At 32.3% G+C, this 23,943-nt stretch overlaps 1 protein-coding gene and 1 long non-coding RNA gene across 3 annotated transcripts in view; one reads left to right on the forward strand and one right to left on the reverse strand.

Moving 5' to 3' along the window:
- The window catches only part of LOC149897351 (neuropeptides capa receptor-like), an 82,227-nt gene that overhangs the window by 38,753 nt on the left and 19,531 nt on the right, over positions 1 to 23,943 (reverse strand). For both annotated transcript variants that reach the window (XM_090116667.1, XM_090116666.1), the window contains exon 2: positions 12,253 to 12,343. In XM_090116667.1, the coding sequence (XP_089972793.1) occupies positions 12,253 to 12,343 (91 nt within the window). The remainder of the gene's footprint in view (positions 1 to 12,252; positions 12,344 to 23,943) is intronic.
- LOC149897352 (uncharacterized) lies at positions 17,919 to 19,747 on the forward strand. The gene is made up of 3 exons (XR_016458249.1): positions 17,919 to 18,169; positions 18,579 to 18,715; positions 19,424 to 19,747. It is a non-coding gene; the product is annotated as an uncharacterized LOC149897352 (long non-coding RNA).

The raw sequence follows: 23,943 nt of genomic DNA on the forward strand, positions 1-23,943 counted from the left end.
TGTGGAAATTGTTTGAGCCAAAATCATGTTTTACTGCGTATAACTCAGAAACGGTAGGATATAGGAAAAAATGATTCAGGTACAACTTGTAGATAATTTTATGGCCTTTCAACTTTTCCTTGAAAGTTTTTCTCTAACATGTACCGTTTTTGAGATTTAAGCGAAAAATGAAAAAATGGACCCATTTTCCCCCTTCCCCCACTCCGGGGCTCCTCCTAGTGGCCCGGGGGTTTAGTATGTTTATTACCTAGGGACTCTTGACATGTTTCCGAAGAAACATCTTACGTTACTAACTCACGCACTCTAGAACTTTTTATTCAATGGACTAATACCTTGGCCCATAAATGAATTTTTAACTTTAGCTAGCCGGAATAATGGCATTTCAATTTTATTTCTGTTTCTTGTGTCATAACAATGTCTATCTCCTACTTTTGTGTGTAAGTAAGCGTTATTATGTACATATAAAATATTATTAAATATATACTGCGACGGTACAGTAAGGATACCAGTATTCTTAAAGAGATCTCTTAGTGAGTCTCGAGCACGCAAATTATATACAGAGCGTATGGCTCTTTTCTGTAATATAAATATAGTTTCTATATCTGCAGCCCTGCCCCATAGCAGAATTCCATAGGACATTATGCTATGAAAGTAGCTAAAGTAAACCAATCTAGCCGTTTCTTCATCGGTGAGATGCCTTATTCTTCTAACTGCATATGCAGCTGAGCTGAGCTTAGCAGCGGTGGTGGTAACATGGGCCCCCCATTGAAGCTTCTCATCTAATGTCAAACCAAGAAAAACAGTCGATTCCACAGGGTATAATACCTCCCCGTTTAAAATAATATTCCTTTTCACCTTTTTTACATTTGGGAGGATAAATTCTACACAATTTGTTTTTTTTGTATTTAATAGTAAATTATTAGCATTAAACCAATTGGATATGCGTAAAAGAGCAGAGTTTACTTCGTCAACATTTGTGTCATGTCTATCCACATTAAAAATTAATGAGGTGTCATCTGCAAACAGTACTATTTCACACATATCCTGCAAATAATAAGGTAGGTCATTAATATACACTAAGAACAAAAACGGTCCTAAGATAGATCCCTGCGGAACACCTATGTTAATCGGCGCACCGCGAGATTTCTCTCCATTAACGACAACGGTTTGTACCCTGTTCTGAAGATATGAAGCTATGAGATCCTGAGCTAAACCTTTGATACCATAAAAATTTAGTTTCCGTAATAGAGTGGAATGTTCTACACAGTCGAAAGCCTTAGAAAGGTCGCAGAATATCCCCAAAGCATTCTTTGAATTTTCCCATGCTTTGTATATATGTGACAAAAGAGCTACTCCGGCATCAGTGGTAGAGCGCCCCTTTGTGAAACCATACTGTTTGGCGTGCAGTAAACCATTTGATGCAAAATGACTATTTAATTGGTTTAAAATTAGTTTCTCGAAGACTTTGCTCAAAGTTGGTAATATGGAAATTGGCCTATAGTTATTACTGTCTTCTTGGTCACCACTTTTAAATAAAGGAATAACTTTGCTAAACTTTAGTAAATCAGGGAATATACCACAGTCGCAACACTGATTAAATATAAACGCTAGTTGATTGGCAATGTTTTCTATGATATTATTTACTAAATTTACAGACATACCCCAGAGATCACAGGTTTTTTTTAAATTTAATGTTTTAAAGGTTTTAACAATTTCATCAGCAGTCACGTGTCGCAATTCAAATAATTTGTTACACTCAGCAACGTGATCCCTCAATAAAGACTCTGCAAGCGCTGAAGACGAATTTAAATTCTTAGTTAAACTAGCAGGGACACTACTAAAGAAATCTTCAAAAGCAAGCGCAACATCAGCACTTTTGTCAATGACCCTACCAGAGTTGACAAGTTTAATGGTACTATCGTTTGATCGGATTTTGCCCAATTCACCATTAATAATTGTCCAAACCGTTTTAACTTTATTGTCAGAGTTGCGTATTTTGTCTCTGATATACAAACTCTTGGCAGTGAAACAAACTTTTTTAAATGTTTTTGAATAATTTCTAACATAACTAAGAAACGACAAGTCTTTGTTATATTGTTTCATACCATATAACTCGTAAAGAACGTTCCTGCATCTGTGTATACTAGGAGTTGCCCATTGGCTGAATGGTAAATCCTTGGTAATAGTTAAAGATTTAATTTTAAATATTTTTTCATATTCACTATGAATGAACTTAAAAAGATTTGTAAACATTTCACAAGGATTTTTATGAAAGGATTGATTAATCAGGTCAGGTAGTTTATTATCAATATTATTTCTAAATGTATGAATGCCTTTTCTAGTTATAGGCCTAACATTAATTCTTTTAAATGTAGGTATGCAATCCCATTCAAAAACTACTTTCTGGCCACAGTGATCCGAAGTTAGCGTGTTGAGAATATATTTTTCTAAACATTTGCAATCACAGTATATATTATCAATACATAGTTTTGTAAACCATTTACAAACTATTTCAACCGACTCCAAATTACTTTACTTTGGTCATGTCAGGTAGCTATTTGTATGCAATTCTCATCAAAATGAAATAATATGTGCATATGTGCATGTATTTATTATTTTTTATCTTGCATGGTGGTAAGACTCTACTCGACTAGGTTTTGTTCGTATGTAATGTTTGAAAATTATCTCGACAAAAGCTTATCTATTTATGTTTTGTCGAGTAATATGCATAAACATAAGCTCATCTATTAGAGTCCGACTCGAGATTCAATAATAATAGGCTATGTTTATATTCGCGGGCTGCTGTTAAGTAAATTCTTACTGAAATATTGGTTTGAATGGAACCTAATGTATTATAAGTTGTTTACACAATTTTACATCTTTTAGTCTTTGAATCAAGAAATGGAATGGAAATGGAACTTTGGCCATCGATAAATTGAATATTAATACGAAATCTGAATAGATTCTAGATTAGACTGAAGAATAGATAACAATTGGTACCTTAATAAACATCACGAACCTAGATTTGCATAAATGAAGAAAATCAAGAGTTGCCTTTGAGATGAACGTCTCAAAAAACCTATAATGTGTGATCTGAGTCCTATTTGGCTTGTCTCAAATAATAATAGATTGTTATTTGTTGGGGAATTTATTTGCTTTCTCTAGACTTTACTTTAGCTTTTTTAAATAAAATGAAGCATGCTTATTACCTATAATATTCGTCAAAGTAAAGTTTCAAATTCCTTTGTAAGGCAATTTATTAAAGATTTAATATTCTGCATTTTCAGACTATTTCCAATAAGCTTCTTTAAATATCAAACTACGTACCTTTTGATTTAGCATTATTTCTGTATCCCTTCATAAATTGGAGTTATAGTAATATACCTTAATAATATGCAAATTAACTAAAAGTCCCTAATCCCATCGATCCTTAATTTAAGACTTAAGTTCAAGTCAGAAGTCAATCAAGGTCTTCAAGCCTAGCCTTCTTACCCTTTTGACATCCTTTGCTAAACATTCAGATAAATTAAGCCCTCTTTACCCTTAACTTCTAAATACTAAAACCGCTAAGCCACTTAACATAACTGAAGTATTCGTCACACATTCGTTTGAAGTAGCATTGTGTCGAAAGACGTCATAGCTTCCATTGGAGGCAATTAGTGTGCGTCAGAGCGCGTGTCGCAAACTGAAAAATTCGTTTGAAACATTTTCCTTGCAGTTTGAAGTTGAAAATCTTGTTTAGAAACGAAAAACGAAAGGTTAGAAGTCATATCTTTACTAACATAATAGAGAAGATTAATGCTTTTTTTATTTTAAGTATGTTGGCAAGGAACAAAATTTTAAAAAATTCATAAAAAGGTATATCATTGTTTAAAACTCGTGTTTTTTACAATTATACGATACTAACTGACAATTTGATCCGAGTTATCAAATTCTGAATAACTAATTATTTTTTTCAAAATATCCTAGATTCACAATCTAGTAGACATAAGTAGACATAAGTACTTCTGTCATAAAAATACACTTAAAATACATAAAAATTTTAAATTCCTGCTTCACTAAAACAACTTCATTTATAAGATAAAACTGAATGCCTAAGGCTAACTTAATTAAAGTGGGATTGTTATATACTTTTCAAGTTAAAACCTGTTGCTCTTTATTTGCTTAATTCATTTTTCCATTTCAACGGTATCTCTTTAAAAATACATTATTTTATAATTTTAAATTAAAAGTACACAGTGTCTTGAATCAAAATTGAAATTTCTACTGAAATGAAATATGCTTGAACCGCATTTTTCACACTTGGCTGCTATTCGAAAATATGCAACGCAGTCGAACGGAGAATCCTTTGCATAGCTGATATATCTTCGTAAAATATACTTATTATATTTTACGTGTATTTTATGCATTCCCGTGAGATTAATATATTGAAATACTAGTTGAAGCCGATATATCTATACTAATATTATAAAGAGGAAAGGTTTGTAATTATGTATGTATGTATGTAAGGTTTTCACGCATATACTACTGGACCGATTACAAAAATTCTTTCACCATTAGAAAGCTGCATCTTCACTGAGCAACATAGGCTATATTGCATTTTCAAAAAAATTTGAGATCCTTACAAAAATGCAATAATGTAACCCAAGGTGTACAAAATTCCTTAATAAAAATTCTGCCATCGCGTGCGCTGCGGAATCTATTATTTGAAGTACGAGGATGGTTCTTATGAAAAAAAAACGTAAACATGTAGATACCACGGGCGAAGCCGGGGTGGACATCTAGTTATAAATATAGCGGGAGTTCGCTTACTGGCGTATCCGGTTAAAAAGTAGCTTTGTGCTAACCTAAACTTCTAAATATAGCGAATTTCATATAGTTCTGATTAGCTTTTTTGCGTTGAAGATTTGCATAGTTATTCATATAAATTTTTAATAGAAAGTCATCTAAGTTATGCAGTTTAAAAATCAAAGCTTTTGAGGTAGAGTTTACGTTATATTAAGATCAACCAGTTTCCTGGTGGCTTCAAACCCATAATATTAATGAAAAATCGTATCTCTCAATATTCTGTTCATTCATTCATAAATGCAAATTAGTTTCATAATCGTGTACTATCCAAAATAACTATCTACACCCAGAATCTATATGTATTTCACCACCCGAAGTAAAAAGACTGAAAAAGTCTTGTATTTTGTCTTTTTCGGTACAAAAGATGCTGCTCAAAACGCTTGTACAACTATCAACGATACATGATAATCATTAAAGGAATGAAATAACAAGTAACGTACGTGGACTGAAACAATTCGTTGAAAAGCTCTTGATTAATTTATCCGTCTTACATTGAATTCCTCAGCTTAAGGGTGATTTTCCACTAATAATGTGCGAGGATAACAACAAACACATTCATCGCTGCACATCCTCGCACATTATTGGTAGAAATGCACCCTAAATCTTGTGAAACTGTCTTGTTAAATAAAAATTGTTAAGGAAAAACTATCTAAGTTATTAAGACAGTAATGACTAATGAGTAATGTAATACGACATGTTGCTTGGGAAAAGTGTTTTAGGAAAGAATTGTTTTTATAATAAATGGTATTTTTCAAGAGCTTAAGAGAAAATGATTTAATAAGATGTAATTACACATATATACACAAGATGTTTTGAACACAATAGTTCATCTTATTCCTTATTTTTTAATGTACTTACTAGAGCGAGCCTGTACTACATAATATATTCGTAATGTGTCAAATATAATATCTCTAAAACCAATTCTTATCCGATTATTTGTTTTTGCGTTAAAGAGTAACAAATAGCCATCCATGCATCACAAACTTTCATTTTTATAATATTTGGTAGTAAAAGTAAGGCTTTGATAAGATTTTAGATAAAAAGTTCTGTAGGTACGCGAGATACGACGGATGAAAAGTAATGTTAATATAATTCATAAGAAAGTCTTGTCCGTTTATTATTCTTTTAGAAGCATAAAAAAAGATAATATAGTAAAAAAGCATCATTTACAAGTCCATTCATTGTAAATGAGCAAATTTTCCTTCGAAACTTTCCTTTAGGCTTTTAGCAACGTTTTTTCAAAAATTAACTTATTTTCCTTATTTCCTACCACCGAACCTTATATAAAATAAATTTTCCGGCAAAACAAAATACCAGTACATTATCTTCGCGTCCCTCTTCATTTCCTGTCTGTAAGTATAATTTATTCTCTTACATTTGACAGAAATATGTCCTAGAATAAATGTCGTATTTTTCCAAGCCTTTCTAATGGCATAAAAATAAATTCACATATCAATCTGGGAATTCTTCTGTCATAGTGTTTGTAATCAAACTCCTCTAACAGATTTAGAGGAGTTTGATTACTTGAATCGTAAACAATGGACTATTGTTAATTATTTAAAATAATAATTTAAAAAATATATTCATGAGTTTTCAATCTATAGTGGTTTAAAGTTAACTCAAAAATGGAGCATTTTCCTAAATTTTCTAAAAAATCTTAGAGAAAGTGTAAGAAATGTTATAGTATGCTATATATTCGTGATCTACTCAATAAGCTCTTTCATTTGATACCCCACACGGCATGTTTTGGAAATTTTTATTTTTATCTTTATATGCCATATTTAATTACCGGGGTGGGGAGAGGGGGACCACAAAACTGGTTGGCAACATCTGTCTATAGGATGTCTGGGATCTATGCAATATATATCAGAAGTCAGATTTAGGTCCGCTATTTTTGCAAACGAACATCTCCTTGGAGCCTGCTCTATATAACTTATAAGGTTGTCCTACAACGTCGATGGGACAGCTATTACTATATTTATGTTTATAAAACAAAATCCCATAGATCTATATACGAAGAGGTATAAATCCTCAATTTAAACTTTGGCTTTGACCCCACAAATCATGGCAATTAAAGTTTTAGCCATCTGTTAAAAGCAATCAAGAGCACAAAAAAATTAAATAGCTTTCGTAAGGATTTAATATCTTTCCTGGTAAATCTTAATATTCTGCTAGCGATTACAGAAATGATAATTTCCCATGGCTCTTTCGTGAATATTATTATGTACTAGCGGTCCGCCCCGGCTTCGCCCGTGGTACATATTTCGCAATAAAAAGTGGCCTATGTCCTTTCTCTTTAAATTTCTTTCAAAATATCTCTATACCAAATTTCATGCAAATTGGTTCAGTAGTTAAGGCGTGATTGAGTAACAGACAGACAGACAGAGTTACTTTCGCATTTATAATATTAGTATGGATGTGCTATTTATTAAATAGGTTTGAAGTTGGTGCCGAACAATAAGCACTAAAGCTGGGTATCGACTTCGCGCTCCTGGCGCGCGCGCCATGAATGACCGCGCCGAGAGTGCGCTCCGCGGAGCGCGTTCCAAATAATTGAAGTATATCAACTAAGCGCGCCTGGCGCGCGTGGCAACTGTTCCAGTGTTTGACCGTCATCATCATCATCGTTCATCATGGAAGCTAGTCGTGTACGAGCAGCAGCAGCTTTTGTAATTATACACAGCATAATAAGAAAGAAAAAACAGGCAGGCACAGGGACTCCCATTTCACTACTGATTTCTCTCCAAGCATCTTCTCTAAGCGATTTATTATGATACGAAGAAATTTTACTGTTCCACAAAACTTCTTCCGTACCATATACCTAGCTGAATTAATTTACGGCAACTTTGGTTATCCATAATTATTACTCGGAACGCAACAAACACAAAAAATACGACAAACCCGTCTCCATTGGCGCGCGCGCCACGTTTGATGCGCGGTAAAAAACCGACACCCGATGGAACGGACCGCTCCGCGTTCGACCGCTCCAACGAACATTTTGGCGCGCGTTCCAAACTGGTATCCATTTCACGCGGCTGGAGCGCGCGCCAATGTTCGATCTCTTGGAGCGCGAAGTCGATACTCACCTTTAGTATTAAGCCCGTGCACCGACATCAAACCTTTTTAATAAATAGCACATATAAATAATATGTAGTAAATAATAATGTCAAATCTTTTTTATTTCTTACTTTTCCGTTTTTGAAGTCGGTTGTTTTTAACGCAGTTATTTTTATTAGTGAATATTAAGCTTTCCGTGCGGTTAGAGCTTTTTATGAAAATTAAGCTCTCCGTGTGATTAGAGCTTCTTGTGAAAATTAAGCTCTCCGTGCGATAAGAGCCTTTAATGAAAATTAAGCTCTGCGTGCGATTAGAGATTTTTGTGAAAATTAAGCTCTCCGTGCGAATAGAGCTTTTTGTGAAAATTAAGCTCTCCATGCGATTAGAGCTTTTTGTGAAAATTAAGCTCTCCGCGCGATTAGTTTTTTGGGAAAATTAAGCTCTCCGTGCGATTAGAGCTTTTTTGTGAAAATTTAGCTTTCCGTGCGAATAGAGCTTTTTGTGAAAATTAAGCTCTCCGTGCGATTAGAGCTTTTTGTGAAAATTAAGCTCTCCATGCGATTAGAGCTTTTTGTGAAAATTAAGCTCTCCGTGCAATTAGAGCTTTTTGTGAAAATTAAGCTCTCCACGCGTTTAGAGCTTTTTGTGAAAATTAAGCTCTCCGTGCGATTAGAGCTTTTTATGAAAATTAAGCTCTCCGTGCGCTTAGAGCTTTTTGTGAAAATTAAGCTCTCCGTGCGATTAGAGCTTTTTGTGAAAATTAAGCTCTCCATGCGAAGACTTTTTTGTGAAAATTAAGCTCTCCATGCGAAGAGAGTTTTTTGTGAAAATAAAGCTCCGTGCGATTAGAGTTTTTTTGTGAAAATTAAGCTTTCCGTGCTATATGAGTTTTTTTGTGAAAATTAAGCTCTCCGTGCGATTAGAGCTTTTTGTGAAAATTAAGCTCTCCATGCGATTAGAGCTTTTTGTGAAAATTAAGCTCTCCGTGCAATTAGAGCTTTTTGTGAAAATTAAGCTCTCCACGCGTTTAGAGCTTTTTGTGAAAATTAAGCTCTCCGTGCGATTTGAGCTTTTCATGAAAATTAAGCTTTCCGTGCGATTAGTTCTTTGTGAAAATTAAGCTCTCCGTGCGATTAGAGCTTTTTGTGAAAATTAAGCTTTCCGTGAGATTAGAGCTTAATGAGAAAAATTAAGCTCTCCGTGCGAAGAGAGTTTTTTGTGAAAATAAAGCTCCGTGCGATTAGAGTTTTTTTGTGAAAATTAAGCTTTCCTTGCGAATAGAGCTTTTTGTGAAAATTAAGCTCTCCATGGGATTAGAGCTCTTTGTGAAAATTAAGCTCTCCGTGCGATTAGAGCTTTTTGTGAAAATTAAGCTTTCCGTGCTATATGAGCTTTTTGTGAAAATTAAGCTCTCCATGCGATTAGAGCTTTTTGTGAAAATTAAGCTCTCCGTGCGATTAGAGCTTTTTGTGAAAATTAAGCTCCGTGCGATTAGAGCCTTTAATGAAAATTAAGCTCTCCATGCGATTAGTTTTAGTGAATATTAAGCTTTCCGTGCGATTAGAGCTTTTAATGTGTTTTCCGTTTTTCTGTTTATCGCGTACTAGTTTTAAAAAGCAAATTTTACAATTAATCAATACTGAAGCTCAGCTCACATAATAATATAATACATTAGCTTTTTACACTCACACATTCTCATACACGCACTTTCACACACACACACACTCACACTCACAATCACATCCTACTTACCAGGTTTTACTTAATATTAAATTAAGTTGGTTTTAATTTATTATGAATTCGTAGATATTTAAAACATTTCCTTTCTTTATAAATACTTATTGGGCTTGATCAATGCTTACTTTACCTACATGAAATTAAAATATTTTCTCTTATCATTTGTAAAATTCTTATACTAGTCTTTGTTCACATACGTATATTATTTTTACTACCTATTGGTGTACCTTTTAATTGGCGTAGCTTAGTATTTATTCATCTCAAAAATTGTATCACTAGCTGTAAGGTACCTTATCATAAATAAATAAATAAATAAATAATGAAAATTAAGCTCTCCGTGTGATTAGAGCTTCTTGTGAAAATTAAGCTCTCTGTGTGATTAGAGCTTCTTGTTAAAATTAAGCTTTCCGTGTGATTAGACATTTTTGTGAAAATTAAGCTCTCCATGCGATTAGAGCTTTTTTGTGAAAATTAAGCGTTCCGTGCGAATAGAGCTTTTTGTGAATATAAAGCTTTCCGTGCGATTAGAGCTTTTTATCTAAATTAAGCTCTCCGTGCAATTAGAGCTTTTTGTGAAAATTAAGCTTTCCGTGCGATTAGAGCTTTTTGCGAAAATAAAGCTCTCCGTGCGATTAGAGCTTTTTGTGAAAATTAAGCTTTCCGTGCGATTAAAGCTTTTTGTGAAAATTAAGCTCTCCGTGCGATGAGAGTTTTTTTTTTGAAAATTAAGCTCTCCGTGCGATTAGAGCTTTTTTGTGAAAATTTAGCTTTCCGTGCGATTAGAGCCTTTAATGAAAATTAAGCTCTCCATGCGATTTTATGCGGTTATTAATTCGGCCGGTATATTTTTTTTTATGTATGTACACCGATTACTCCGAGGTTTCTGAACCGATTTACGTGATTATTTTTTTGTTCGATGCGGAATGGTGTCGAATTGGTCCCATAATTTTTTTTTTCGGATAGGCCCAGTAGTTTTTATTTTATGAGCATTTTTGTCTGTACTCGATGACTAAGTTGATATGTAGCAAGTAACTTTGATTCACTTCCCGGTAACCGATTGAGCTGAAATTTTGTATACGTATGTAAATTTGATAGCGATGAAACATTATCATGACATGAAGCTGATTTGATGATGGAATCGGAAGGTGGCCATAGGAACTCAGTAATATATTGACTCAACTTTATCGAGTTTGGGCTCGTTTGATTCGTGTTGAAAAATACACTAAAAAGTATTAAATAAAAATAACTGCGTTAAAAACAACCGACTTCAAAAACGGAAAAGTAAGAAATAAAAAAGATTTGATATTATTAACTACTACATAATATTATTGTACATATTTCGCAATAAAAAGTGGCCTATGTCCTTTCTCGGGTATCAAAATATCTCTATACCAAATTTCATGCAAATTAGTTCAGTAGTTAAGGCGTGATTGAGTAACAGACAGACAGACAGAGTTACTTTCGCATTTATAATATTAGTATGGATAACGTTTAAAATAGATATCCATATAATTTGGAACCTGAGATAAATATTATTCAGAACGCTTTTTAATAATGTAATTCGAATAACCCATAGGTAGTAAAGAAATTGTTAAATTTTTCTTCACACAATAAAATGATTTTATTCGTGGGTAATCGTCTTACATATCGCGGGCAATAATATCATATAACCCCAATGACTCTATTTTTTTTATATATCATAGTATTACCCACGAACTGTAAGACGATGTTATGTCGGGAAGTAAATCATTTCTTTTAATTTCCATGCACATTTAATTTTGCACTTATAATAGTAGTAGGTATACCTATTAATTAAATTCTATTAAGTACATTTAATTTTCCTATTCTGAACCACCCAAAAATGTACCAAACATTTTCGTTAAACAAAAAGCAATGTGGAATGAAAGAGGCAAAATTCTTTCAATGGAAATTTCGTCTAAGAATTCTCTTGTGTTTTATTAAGTTTAGAAACAAGTTCTACACCGACGCACACGTACTATGCCAATAATAGCTGTAGTTCAGTCTAGAATCTAGATAATTACTAACTAAACTAGCCACTATTTAAGTCGTGTATTCAACTCGAATTAACTCGTTTTGTTTTTATAAATTTAACAGCTGTGATCGGCGCTTTTAGCAGACAAAAACACGCGCAAAAGCTGTAATTTTTAGAGTTAAAGGTGGTACTTTTTAAATATTGATTTTTGAAAAAAAAAAGTAGCCTATGTTTAAATTTGGGTCTTCAAAAATTATTTTTGTTCAATGTGGTTTAGCATTAATTTATTAAACTAATTAATTATTAAAGCGTAAGAGACGGACAGACTTTTGCATTTAGTGTTAAGTGATAAGGGCGGCCCACGGCCTTATTGCCTATTGGCCTCTTTAGCAATACGAGTTAAACCTTTACTATATTATGTGGACATATTTAATATTTATATACACAAACATACGTAATACGTTACATACGTTTCATGTTGTATTGCTTTAATTTTAATTATTGTATTCTGTGTCAATTGTGTTTGTTATTATTGTGGAGTCAAATAAATGATCTTTCTTTCTTTCTTTCTTAATATATTATGTATAATTATAATTAAATAAAGTGAAAATACTCACGCTTCTGATATTAAAGCTCGTAGCTTGCAGAACACAACGCCGAGGCTGTAGGGATATTGGTGCCAGTAGACTGACAGGTCGTTGGGTAGACCTGCAAGTAAAATGAATTGATTTAATACTGTTCTTATTCATATTTATAAAAAACTTTATTTATCAACCTTACTATGTTTTTATGAATTTAAATATTTTAAAGAATAAATGGACATACTTATAATCATGTGTTGTAATGACTCAGTAGATGGGTAAATTATTCAATTATTTAAATAAGCAATACATCAGCTGTGTTAAATTTATAAAGTAAACAAATAGGTATCTACCACAAAATAACGGTTGGTAGAATATCAAAATATATTACACGAAGTCGAAAAAACCTTAATTATAAACCTCGTCGCAAGAAATAATTTGGAAATTAAAAGACTTCAGAAAACTCCATATATTTTATTCTATAGAACCGACAACCTCAAATTAAAAATATTAGTACTAGTATTTATCGTCGAGAATGTATACAATTCCACATTGCCATGGCTCTTAAAATGAATTTAATTTATTAATAATATAATTTTAATGTGAATTTTCATTTCTATGCTCGGTACCTACTTGGAAACTTATTACCTTCTTCACAAAAGCCCATGTTTCTTCGTGTCAAGTACAAATGCTAAATAAAACATCTTAAATAAGGTAATTTCAATTTGTATATATATGTATTATAGATTTTGACGGATACTAAACTTATAATATACAAATAAACAGCTCTTTCACAACGGTTAATCCATTTATGAATCAGTGTCTAGATTTTAATCAAACAGCGTTAGTTTTTAAGTTTTTAATAATTTCATTAGGTCAAAGAAGCGTCTTTTAGTTTTTAAACACTGAGGTTGTTGCTATAATAACTAAATAACTTTGATGAATTATATATAAAAATTTATGTGCATCAATCAAATACGAAATCACAGTTGAGATAAAATAACTCTTTCACAAAAGTTTTCCATGAAATTTTATATGAAAAGATTTCAGAATAAACCAAGTAAACATAATATTTGTTTACAAAATGCTAATCAACACATTTCACTTTTCTGACAAGAAACCAAATTAGATTGCTGTGAATGAATTCAAATAATATAATACAAGCTCGTAGGACTGTGCAGGCATGTCAAATTTCATGTATATTTTACTAAAGTTCATCGTTTCAAGATGTTTATTTCAAAAAGAACTTTATGTGGGTATTTTACGATACTCCCACTTCTAAAGTTTCTATAATTTGAGATTTTTGATATTGCACAACTACAATATATAAGGAACAATTTACAACATCGGAAAGCAACAATTTAAATATAATCCGTAGATGTTAAAACATAATTAGACATCAATATATTTAACATGTTTCTGTTTTCCTCACAGTAAAACGCAATGAGGGTGTTTGAAATGAGCTATGTCAAATGTCAATCTTGATCAATGTGAACCATGGTTCCAATTCAATTCCAATTAGTAGGTACTCATCAATTATTCATTCCGGCTAATTATATTTTAATTCACTGACAAGGCATTAATACATCTACTATTTTATACATATTTTTATTAAGTTAACATTTAAGGTAATTTACATATATTACAATCGATTGCCGAATATGTTTACCAATAGATACGATAAAATCGTATTTAGATTTAAATAAAATATTTAATAAAGATCTTTCAGCAGTAAGACAACCATTAACTTACCTTTTTTAATCCAAAACACACCTTACACAGAGAGTAAATGAAAAAGTCATTGCAAGAAAGTCCATACATTTTTATATATTTTTACTTTATCTAAAACTTATTGGTCGCATATACGATTATAACACGTACAACACAAATACAAGTTAGCAACACAAGTAATCACACTGATTCAAAGGAAATGTTGAAAGAAATCTACTGAATGGAAGTCTTGATAAAAAGGTTCTTAAGACTTAGAAATCATTACTTATGGGACCTCGACAGCTTGGTTTAGTGTTGATTTTAGTGCTTGTCGTAAATAAGATTTCCATTATATATTATATTGTACTGTTCCGCCCTGGCTACACCTATGATAATATTATAGGCTAGTAGAATTACCTATATATGAGGTAGATAAAAATAAAGGTATGTGTATCCTACTAATTGTAGCAAACAAACTATTCAGTTACCATGCTTATTAGTTATTAGTATAGTAGTAAACTATGATATATAAAAAAGCTAGATACGTTACCCGCTCTCTATTTTGGCAAGAAAAAACTCAGCTAAGTGCCCGAGTTTCACTTAGTCACGCACCATTCAGCGTCGTGGCTGGACGTTCTTTTTATATTTTAATCGGCAGTTGTTATTACGAAGTACATGAGTGAGACATGTATTATGTCTCGTGCGTGAGAGTGAAAGAGAGAACAACTGTATTGGTGATAATGCGTTAGTAAGTAGGTATGTATTAATTATTACGCTGTTTTTTAGTGCAATGATGTTGGCGTAGTCGTAGTAGTCGGCGTCTACTAGTATAATAGGTCATTGGTAGTAAAGATAAAAATTATTTCCTTTAATTCATAATTTCAGCTCTAATTTTAACTCTATAACTAAACTATAACTTATAAATATAGTATATCTAGACTTATCCCGATTAAACAATAAGTTTGTGAGGATGTCTGGATGGATGAATGTTTTGAAGTTTAATTGCGTGAAAGATAAACAAATCTACGAAATAAACTTCTGAACTGAAAACTTTGCGAAATGGTTTATAAATACAATTATTCTAAAGTAATTTTTTGTTAGAATTCAGGGCAAAAAGAGTATAAAATCTTTAACTTAAAAGAAAACATTTTATGTGATCATGTCTTAATTGATTAAACAATAAATATTCCAACAGAAACACTTATTACCTAGTTAAGTCAGAATGCAGTTTGCAAAAAACCGGCCAAGTGCGAGTCGGACTTGTGCATCAGGGGTTCCGTCTATAAAAGTTTATTGTATTATTTATTACCCTTAATATTTTTTTTTTTTACTTTTAGTATTTGTATTTTATTTTTTATAGCGACCACAGAAATATATCATTTATGATAATTTCATAAATTTAGCTATCACGATGTATGCGATACAGTATAGAGACAGACAGACACAGCAGGGGCTTAGAAATAAGGCCCTTTGGGTACGGACTACGGAACCCTAGAAAAACATGAACACCGGTAGAAAAATGCGGTCAATTCGTACCTATTAGGTGTCAGGTGTTTAACACATAGCCATTAGACATGTACCTATATAAAGCTTGGAGAAACAGGTTATGTTGTAATACATCTTTTTGCGTTACATGTTTTAGAAATATCATGATTCATTCACAAATTATCCATAGCCTATATTCATTGATTTATGTTTTTTAGATATTTGAACATAACAGAACAGTATTAAAAACTTTTTTTTTGTTTATGAATACAATTATTACTCGGTCTTCACAAATAAAGCTACGTATAGATATCGAAAAATATTGCCAAAACGTGTTTGAAGGTAGACAAGCCAAAGTTTTTAGATAAACGTGCGAAATATATTTCCAATGTTTTTTTTTGTATGTTGTGTTTATCCATACTAATATTATAAATGCGAAAGTAACTCTGTCTGTCTGTCTGTTACTCAATCACGCCTAAACTACTGACCCAATTTGCATGAAATTTGGTATGGAGATATTTTGATACCCGAGAAAGGACATAGGCTACCTTTTATTGTGAAATATGTACCACAGGCGAAGCCGGGGCGGACCTCTAGTTATTTATAAGCTTGAAATGAATATGTATTTACTTACGACACATAATATATTACACAGCTCAACAAAAAAACAATTTTTTTTGTTGCCCTGGATATTTCTACAGATTTATATAATTCAAGTACCCAGTTTGCGAATGTAATCATTAAAATTATTTAATTGGCTCTAGTTTTTTTTTAAATTTGGATTTTCATATATTAAATTTTCTTACGGCCCTTCAGAATACGGGTTAATAACAAGTGTTTATTTTTTGGTGAATTACGTTTTCTGCACATTTATTCGCTCAGACATAACCTTATTCTATAAAACTGGCTGTAGAATATCAGAATAATAAATGATTTTTGTAAAAAAATCATTTTTATGAACAACAATGTTCGGTTTGTACTAAGTTGAAGAAACCCAGTAGCACTTGGTCAGCAAAGTGGATAGGTATACGAAATTCCCTTGATGTTTTTATTAATAGAATTAGATAAAGCAAATTAATTAGGAATAATTAATAAATATGAGAATTTAGGCCTTTGAGGGAATCTAGATAAGAAGAATACCCGACGGCCGTACAGGACGCGGGCGTGTCGAAAATTGATAAAAGATGGAAATTTAACAAAATTTTATAACTGATGCTGAATGTAAATTATGGATAGATATAGTATTGGTAAATTTAAGGTAAATTTAAAACACCAAATTATAAAGAAATTGCACAACAGTTGTTAAAAAACTTCATTATTTTATGAGCAATTACGAACATAAAGCTGCACTTTCCCCACAGTCTCCTGGATAGATATTCAGTAAATCTGCGAAATTTCTGTAAGAAACAGGAGGAACGCATCGAAAAAGAAGTAAAAATTATGGAATAAAGGTATCAGGGTATATGGGATCGTCACATGATGGCAGATTACTGATGGTCCATAAGAAAACTATTGTCCCAAAATTAACTAAGAAGAGAAGCTTATAAAATCTATTTCCTTGTACTATTTCATAAGTTTTAATGATTTTTCTCTATTTTTATATCCATTTGAATTAATTAAATACTAAAACAAAACAATAAGTAAAACTTTGTAATAAATAAATGATGTTAAACAAATATACCTTCTATTTTCATGCTGCGTTTTAGAGTCTAATAAGAAAATTAGGATTAAAAAAAAACTAAAGCCAATCTACCAAAACCATTAATAGTTTTATATATATTATGCATTGAATTATTGGAAACCACTTTCACATCCAGGGCAACAAAATCATTGTTGACCAGTGTTATCTATTTATTAATTTATTAACAATACATATATTATATACTTATAGCCAAAGCTTATAGTGTATTTTAAAAGACGTATGAGTGTCTATTTATGCGTATATTATCTCTTAAAATGTATGCATACGCGTCTTCTTATTTCTAAAAGTTTAGCGTAATATTTAACTTCAATAAGTTCAACGTATTTTTCAATGACCACACCAATTGAAAATCGGATTGGAAATATGAATAAGGACCACAATCAGATGAAATTAGCTAATATCCTATCAATTTATATTCGTCGAGGCGGCAAATCGAATTTGTTTCGCGTTTAAGGCGAAATGAGACCCAAAACAGACGTTTCGAGTGCACGGAGAATTAATTTTTTTCTTCAAAAACTTTGAATTTGATTTTTTTTATTTATCGATTTATTTAATTGAAGAGTTTGTTTAGTGACGTTTGGGAACCGAAACACGATTGGCAAAATTTGCCTCGATAGAAAAACGTTGTGAAGTTGCCCAAAAATTAAACAATCAATCAATTTAATTTGGACAATAGTAAAGTAATATCAATGAAACTTTATCCAAAACCACTTCCATTCAATTCTTGAGGGACGTACGGGATTAGATTTTTCAATTAATACATCGGTAATTAAAAAAAAATATATTTATAAACTATGAGCAAAAAATTGCGCGCAGGCCGGTCGCTTCCGCCGTTCCGCCTCCTGTTAGTCGACGCCAACGCGTCTTAGAGAGCAGTCCTGTACAACTTTTTCGCGCGGTGCCGTTGTCTACTCGCATACGTGATTTAGTGTTAGTGTTACTAAAGTTTTTCATAAACATGGTGAATTTTGGTGGCCAAAACATTGATGGTGAGAACATTAGGAAGAAAATGTTGCGAAGGCAGATGAAGAAACTATAGTTATTGAATCTAAATAGGTAAGTTTAATGTTTATCATGCTTATTTATATTTATTATGTCTTTCGGTCGCTACAAGTCTAAAGATTTCAACTTCAAATATTTTACTAGGTATATGTTTACAAGTCTAAATTGAGAAACGCATAAATGAAAATCTGATGGTTATTTTTATTTGTAATAAGTAATATTATTTTAGTCATATTTTGAGATTTCATTACCTATTTATGATTTTTGTATTAGTACATAATATAATATGTTTACAAAGTCTGAATTTAGCAACGCACAATTCAAGATTTTATAATTTTATGTACTCTGTCTTTATTTTTATTTATAATTTTATTATTGGTATAAATAGGTAATGTTTTAGTTGTTTTTTGAGATTTCATTTTCCAATAAATATACTACTGATTTGTGTGTTTATTTCTAATAGCGAAGTGCGACCACGAAAAATCCGATGTGCAGCTTGCAAGCCAGGACGCAATAAAGACACGTTGGTCTTTTAGACCAACCATGATTACCAGAAACTGATGTGGATCTTCAGACAGTTTCACATAGTACTTTTTTTGTGTAAGTTTATTCTTATGTCATTTATTTATAAGTCATAAGATTGAAGATAGTGGAATATTTCAGACTAGTGTAAGTTATCACTGACGGGTAGGTAATTACCAGTGAGATCAGAAACAATTTTTATTTCAACCCTATTGCGTATAACTTTTTTTTATTATTATTATTGTATTATAACTATTGTCTGAGGTCTTTCACTGCACCGGTAATTGTAATTTTTTTACTTATTAGATATCATGCTATTTTAGGCTTATTGCTGATCTACTAACAATTCTATACACATGTGAGCAATCCCAAGACAATGCATAAGAATAATTACTTATAAATTTTATATAAAAAATATTTGAAAAATTTGTAGTTATGTAACTATGATGCCGACAATCGACTTTTTTACGAGCTAGGACAATAGAGCGATAAACGAACGGACACAGCTGCGAAATTTTTTACTAATTTTTATAAAAGCACTTGTTATAATAATTGCGGTCAACCGTAAAATTTTTCAAACCAAAGAACGATTTTCTCAGAAAGTTTGCTATGTATGACGCCGACAATCGAGTTTATTACGGCTAGGATAATAAAGCGACAAAGAAACGTACACAGCTGTGCAATTTTTTCTAGTTTTGATGACAGTATCTTTATAATAATCGTGGTATTATAAGAGGTATTATCAATTAATTTTTCTCATATTATAACTTATTATGGTTGTTTCAGCAACTCAATGCACAAGGATAGCTCAAAGTAACGGGCAAGAGACATTTATTTACGGAACAAGGTGAAGAAGTCGTATCAAGAAGATAAACATTGGAACAATAAAATGGTAACAAAACCATATATCAAAATGTCGGATATATTTATTCAAAAATAATCAAAATTGTAAATAATATTTTTTGTCTATTATTGTTTTTTTTTCAATAAATATGATATAAAAACAAAAACCCATTTTTTTTAATCTTTTAAAACCGATAATAATGTAAAAAAAGAAACGTAAATAGCATTATTCTATTATGTATTTTTAATACTTATCATATTGTACGTAAAGTCCCCATGTCGAAAAACTATAAAATTTGTTTACAAAGATTTGCAAATAAGCTAGTAACGTAGGTAGCGATAATTCTAACAATAACAAATAATTACATCATAAAATAATTTAGTTAAAACAAGCTCACTTTTTGTAACCAGATTTGTGCCAATTAAAAATCGACCTTCGTGCAAAGGAACAAAGGTCGATTTTTCTAGTTCGATGGGCCCGGCAACGAAAAGACGTTGCCGGATCGCTTTACTCAGCTTTAACCGCGCGAATATAAGAATATAATGGTACGGGAGCCAGTTGCAAACTTGGTTAATTATTTCCTCTCAAGAGATAATTCGTCAGACGCCTCAGAGTATAGTATTATAAAGCCTCGTGAACGTCAGCTGGCGCTCGGTTGGGGGGGTGAGCGGTTGTAGCCTCCCACGCACGTAGGAAAAAAAATGCATTCATTCATTCATTTCCTCTCAGCTAAAAATTTGTCAAATTGTAGCTAACCCAATATCTCAACGAAAAAAAATAATCAGCTGGTTACAACATGGTGTATTATAAGTCAGCTGGTGTCTCGAACATGAAAGAAAAAAATTTATTTTCCGTGATTTCCTCTCAAACAAAAATTTACCTGATGATAGCTTATATGTAACTGTGGATAAATATATAGGTCAGCTGGCTGTATCTTGGTGGAAAAACCGTCAGCTGATACGGGAGGCTACAACCGCTCTTCCCCCCAACCGAGCTCCAGCTGACGTTCACGAGGCTTCATAATACTATACTTTGATGCATTTTACTAATTACCGCTTGAGAGGAACTTGGTCATAAAATTTGTTCCTGGCTCCCGTACCATAAGTAAAGTTCATTGAACCTCCGTTAGTTCCGTATGTTTCCGTCATCTATTCAGTTGTATGGCGTGGCGAGGGGATTTTTGTGAAGCGTCCCGCGCGCTCTTATGCTCCACCCAGGGGGCGTAGCCCAAAAGGTGCACAAGCATGATTGTATTTCGCCTTAACCCAACTTGTAGACAAAGACGGTTATTATCATTTGTATTGTAATGGGAATAGATTTAATTGTTTTAAGAGGTAAATGTCAGAAGTTTGAAATAAGTGATAATAGGTAGGGAGTCGTTTGATATTGACAAGTTAATCTCGATTGCATGACGCACTCTTAATGAGAAAATGAATAACAATATTCTTTGCAACTAAACATTGCAACTGCAGCCGAATTTAAACAAATGTCGATGGATTTATATGGATTTATTATTTTCCAGACATTTCCCTGGCATTTTCCGGTTATTTTCCGGGAATTTCCCAGGCATTGTCCGGGGATTTTCCGAGCATTTCCCGGGGATTTTCCGGAAGTTTTCCATACATTTTCCGGACATTTCCCTGGCATTTTTCGGGGATTTTCCAGGCATTTTCCACGCTCCTCCCGGACATTTTCACGCATTTTCCGGATATTTTCCGGACATTTTCATTTTCAAAAAAAGAAAAAGAAAGCTAAAATCTTTCATATTAAATGTATATGGGATATTCATATTTCATACTTAATGTATGGGAGGGTTTAAAGATAATTTTTTAGATATTTCTCGATTTATTTTTAAAAATTTATTACGGCCATTTTACTCATTAGGTTAAGTACTTTCGATATCAGTTTAAAGTTTTTTGTTATCTGTAATACTTACGGAAAAATCGCCTGTGCACACTTAACGATTACACCCTGTATATATACAATATGAACTGTATGATATAGCTACATCGTCGCTTACTGATATTCCCTGTCCCTGGCAGCCTTTGGATACTTTTATACGTACATTTTCAGATGTTAATAACTGTCTTTTAACCAACAGTAATTAAGTAAAATAGAAGTTGTCAGGACGCTGTGCAACCGGTCTGCAATATAAACTAATCAAATAAGGTTTGTTTGTTTGAACGCCCTAATCTCATAACCGATTTCTATAATTCTAACACTTTTGTATAGGTACGTGATCTTTGAGTACTACAGGTTAGTATATTATATTGCTTATTTTCTAATCAATTCAATAAACTCAAACTCAAACTCAAACATTTATTTATTCAATAAGACTTCTTATAGAAGCACTTTTGAAACGTCATTACATATTTTAAAATTTACCACCGATTCGGAAAGCAGTATCTACGGAGAAGAACCGGCAAGAAACTCCATAGTTGCTCTTTTAAATCATGTCAGTTTTACAATTTTACAAAATACATAATATGTAACATCATATATTATAATAACATGCCAAAGAACTGTCCTGTGGTTTTTTCGCGACAACCCTCCATGGGTTTTTATCGTCCATATATTCCTGAATACTGTAGTACGCTCTCTGAACTAGTACATTTTTTATATACCTAAGTTTTAAATTTAGAACTACTAAACTCTTTAATAATTAAATATATCTCTCCTTTTTCAGTTATGTACTAAACTCGATTTCAAAGGTAAAGCTCAAATGGACATTACAATAACAGAAGTTAATTCCCAGAACTCTATACATTTCGGGACATTGAAATTTCGTAAACAACGTTGTTATTATTGTTGGTTATTGATATTGTTACAAACTCAATTAGGCTTCCTTCAGAAGCGCTTGAATGACCACTTTATACTACAAAACTATGCTCCGCAGCTATGTGAATAATTTTAAGAAAAAATTTTTCTAGATTGAAAAGTGTACCGTGTAGCATCATTAGACAGGATACGACGGGATTGACAACGTCTTTTTGTACACAAATACTTGAAAAATACATATATTAAAAAATTAAAAAACTATACTCATAAACTAGAGTACAAACTTGTGATGATTATTATCATTACTAACTCAACATGTTGCCTTATTCATTACTCTTTCAAACGTCACATCACTCCTTATAAATTCTGTACAATTCACATTAATAACTAATTACAATCCTTAAGAAGAAAACCTTCCTTAAAACTTGCATGCTTACTAAACTGATAATAAAAAACTGTTTGAAAATAGTATAAATGATAACATTACATTCAGCATAACGCCTACACTGTTCACTATAATAAGACGATAATAACAATAAAATGTTAGACGATATTCCAGAAGATGAGATGATACCCCGCAGGCTCCCAATTGATAACAATGGCTGATAAATTTTAATATCATTAGGTACTTAGGTGTCTAGAAAACGTTCTTACGACTTCAAGTACAACAGCAGTGTTTATTCAATATTCATTCATTCATTCTGAAATTGTTAGGCTGGTTAAGCAATTTTATAATATTACTAGCTGCGCTTCGCGGTTTCACCCGCGTGACTCCGTTACTGTTGGTCTTAGCGTAATGATGTATAATAACCTATCCCCTCGTCGATAGATGGGCTATCTAACAGTGAAATAATTTTTGAAATCGGATACGTAGTTCCTGAGATTAGCGAGTTCTAACAAACAAACTCTTCAGCTCTATAATATAAGTATCTATAGATAGTATAGATACCAGTAATATCTTATTATTTAAAAGTGACATTTTGTTATACCTATATATGTTTAGGTATACAAGAAAAGTTGTTAAAAAGACTTTTGAAAGAAACTGTGGAAGGAAACATCTATCTCCATAAATTCTGCCATCGGAAATATATCAGGCAGAGTTTCGAGTCGTTCATTGCCACTAAATAAAAAGCTACAGAAAAAAAATTGATATAAAGGAAAAAAGTAAAATATTTAAGGCACATAAAACACTTCTGACATTGACACTTTTTCCGACACTGCGGTCTGCTATCTTTTAAAAGCCTATGTTTATTTCTTAACTAGCTATGCCCCGTGGTTTTGTCCACATTGCTCCGATTCTTTTGGTCTTAGCGTGATGATATATAGCATATAAACTTCCTCGATAGATGCCTATTTAACAGTGAAATAATTTTTGAAATCGGACACGTAGTTCCTGAGATTAGCGCGTTCAAGCAAACAAACAAACTTTTCAGCTTTATAATATAAGTATAGATGTAGAATATTAGTAAGATGGATCTTATATTGTTTTATCTAGAACATACAAATACAATTTGCCAATTACTTAGGGTCCCGAAACTTGGAGCGAGAGTGCTAACTAATCGATATCCTATTGAAGAGGCTGGATAGTGGGCTGAGAATTTAATTCATGCGGCTTAATTTAGACTTCAGAAACACTCGAAAGTTAGATTCAACAGTGTCTGTAAATAATAATAACAAATAAGCA

Source organism: Colias eurytheme, chromosome 26 (genome assembly GCF_061535395.1).
Source record: "Colias eurytheme isolate Ceu_HAF_F1 chromosome 26, ilColEury1 Martin Lab GWU primary, whole genome shotgun sequence".
In the NCBI taxonomy this organism is placed as follows: domain Eukaryota; kingdom Metazoa; phylum Arthropoda; class Insecta; order Lepidoptera; family Pieridae; genus Colias; species Colias eurytheme.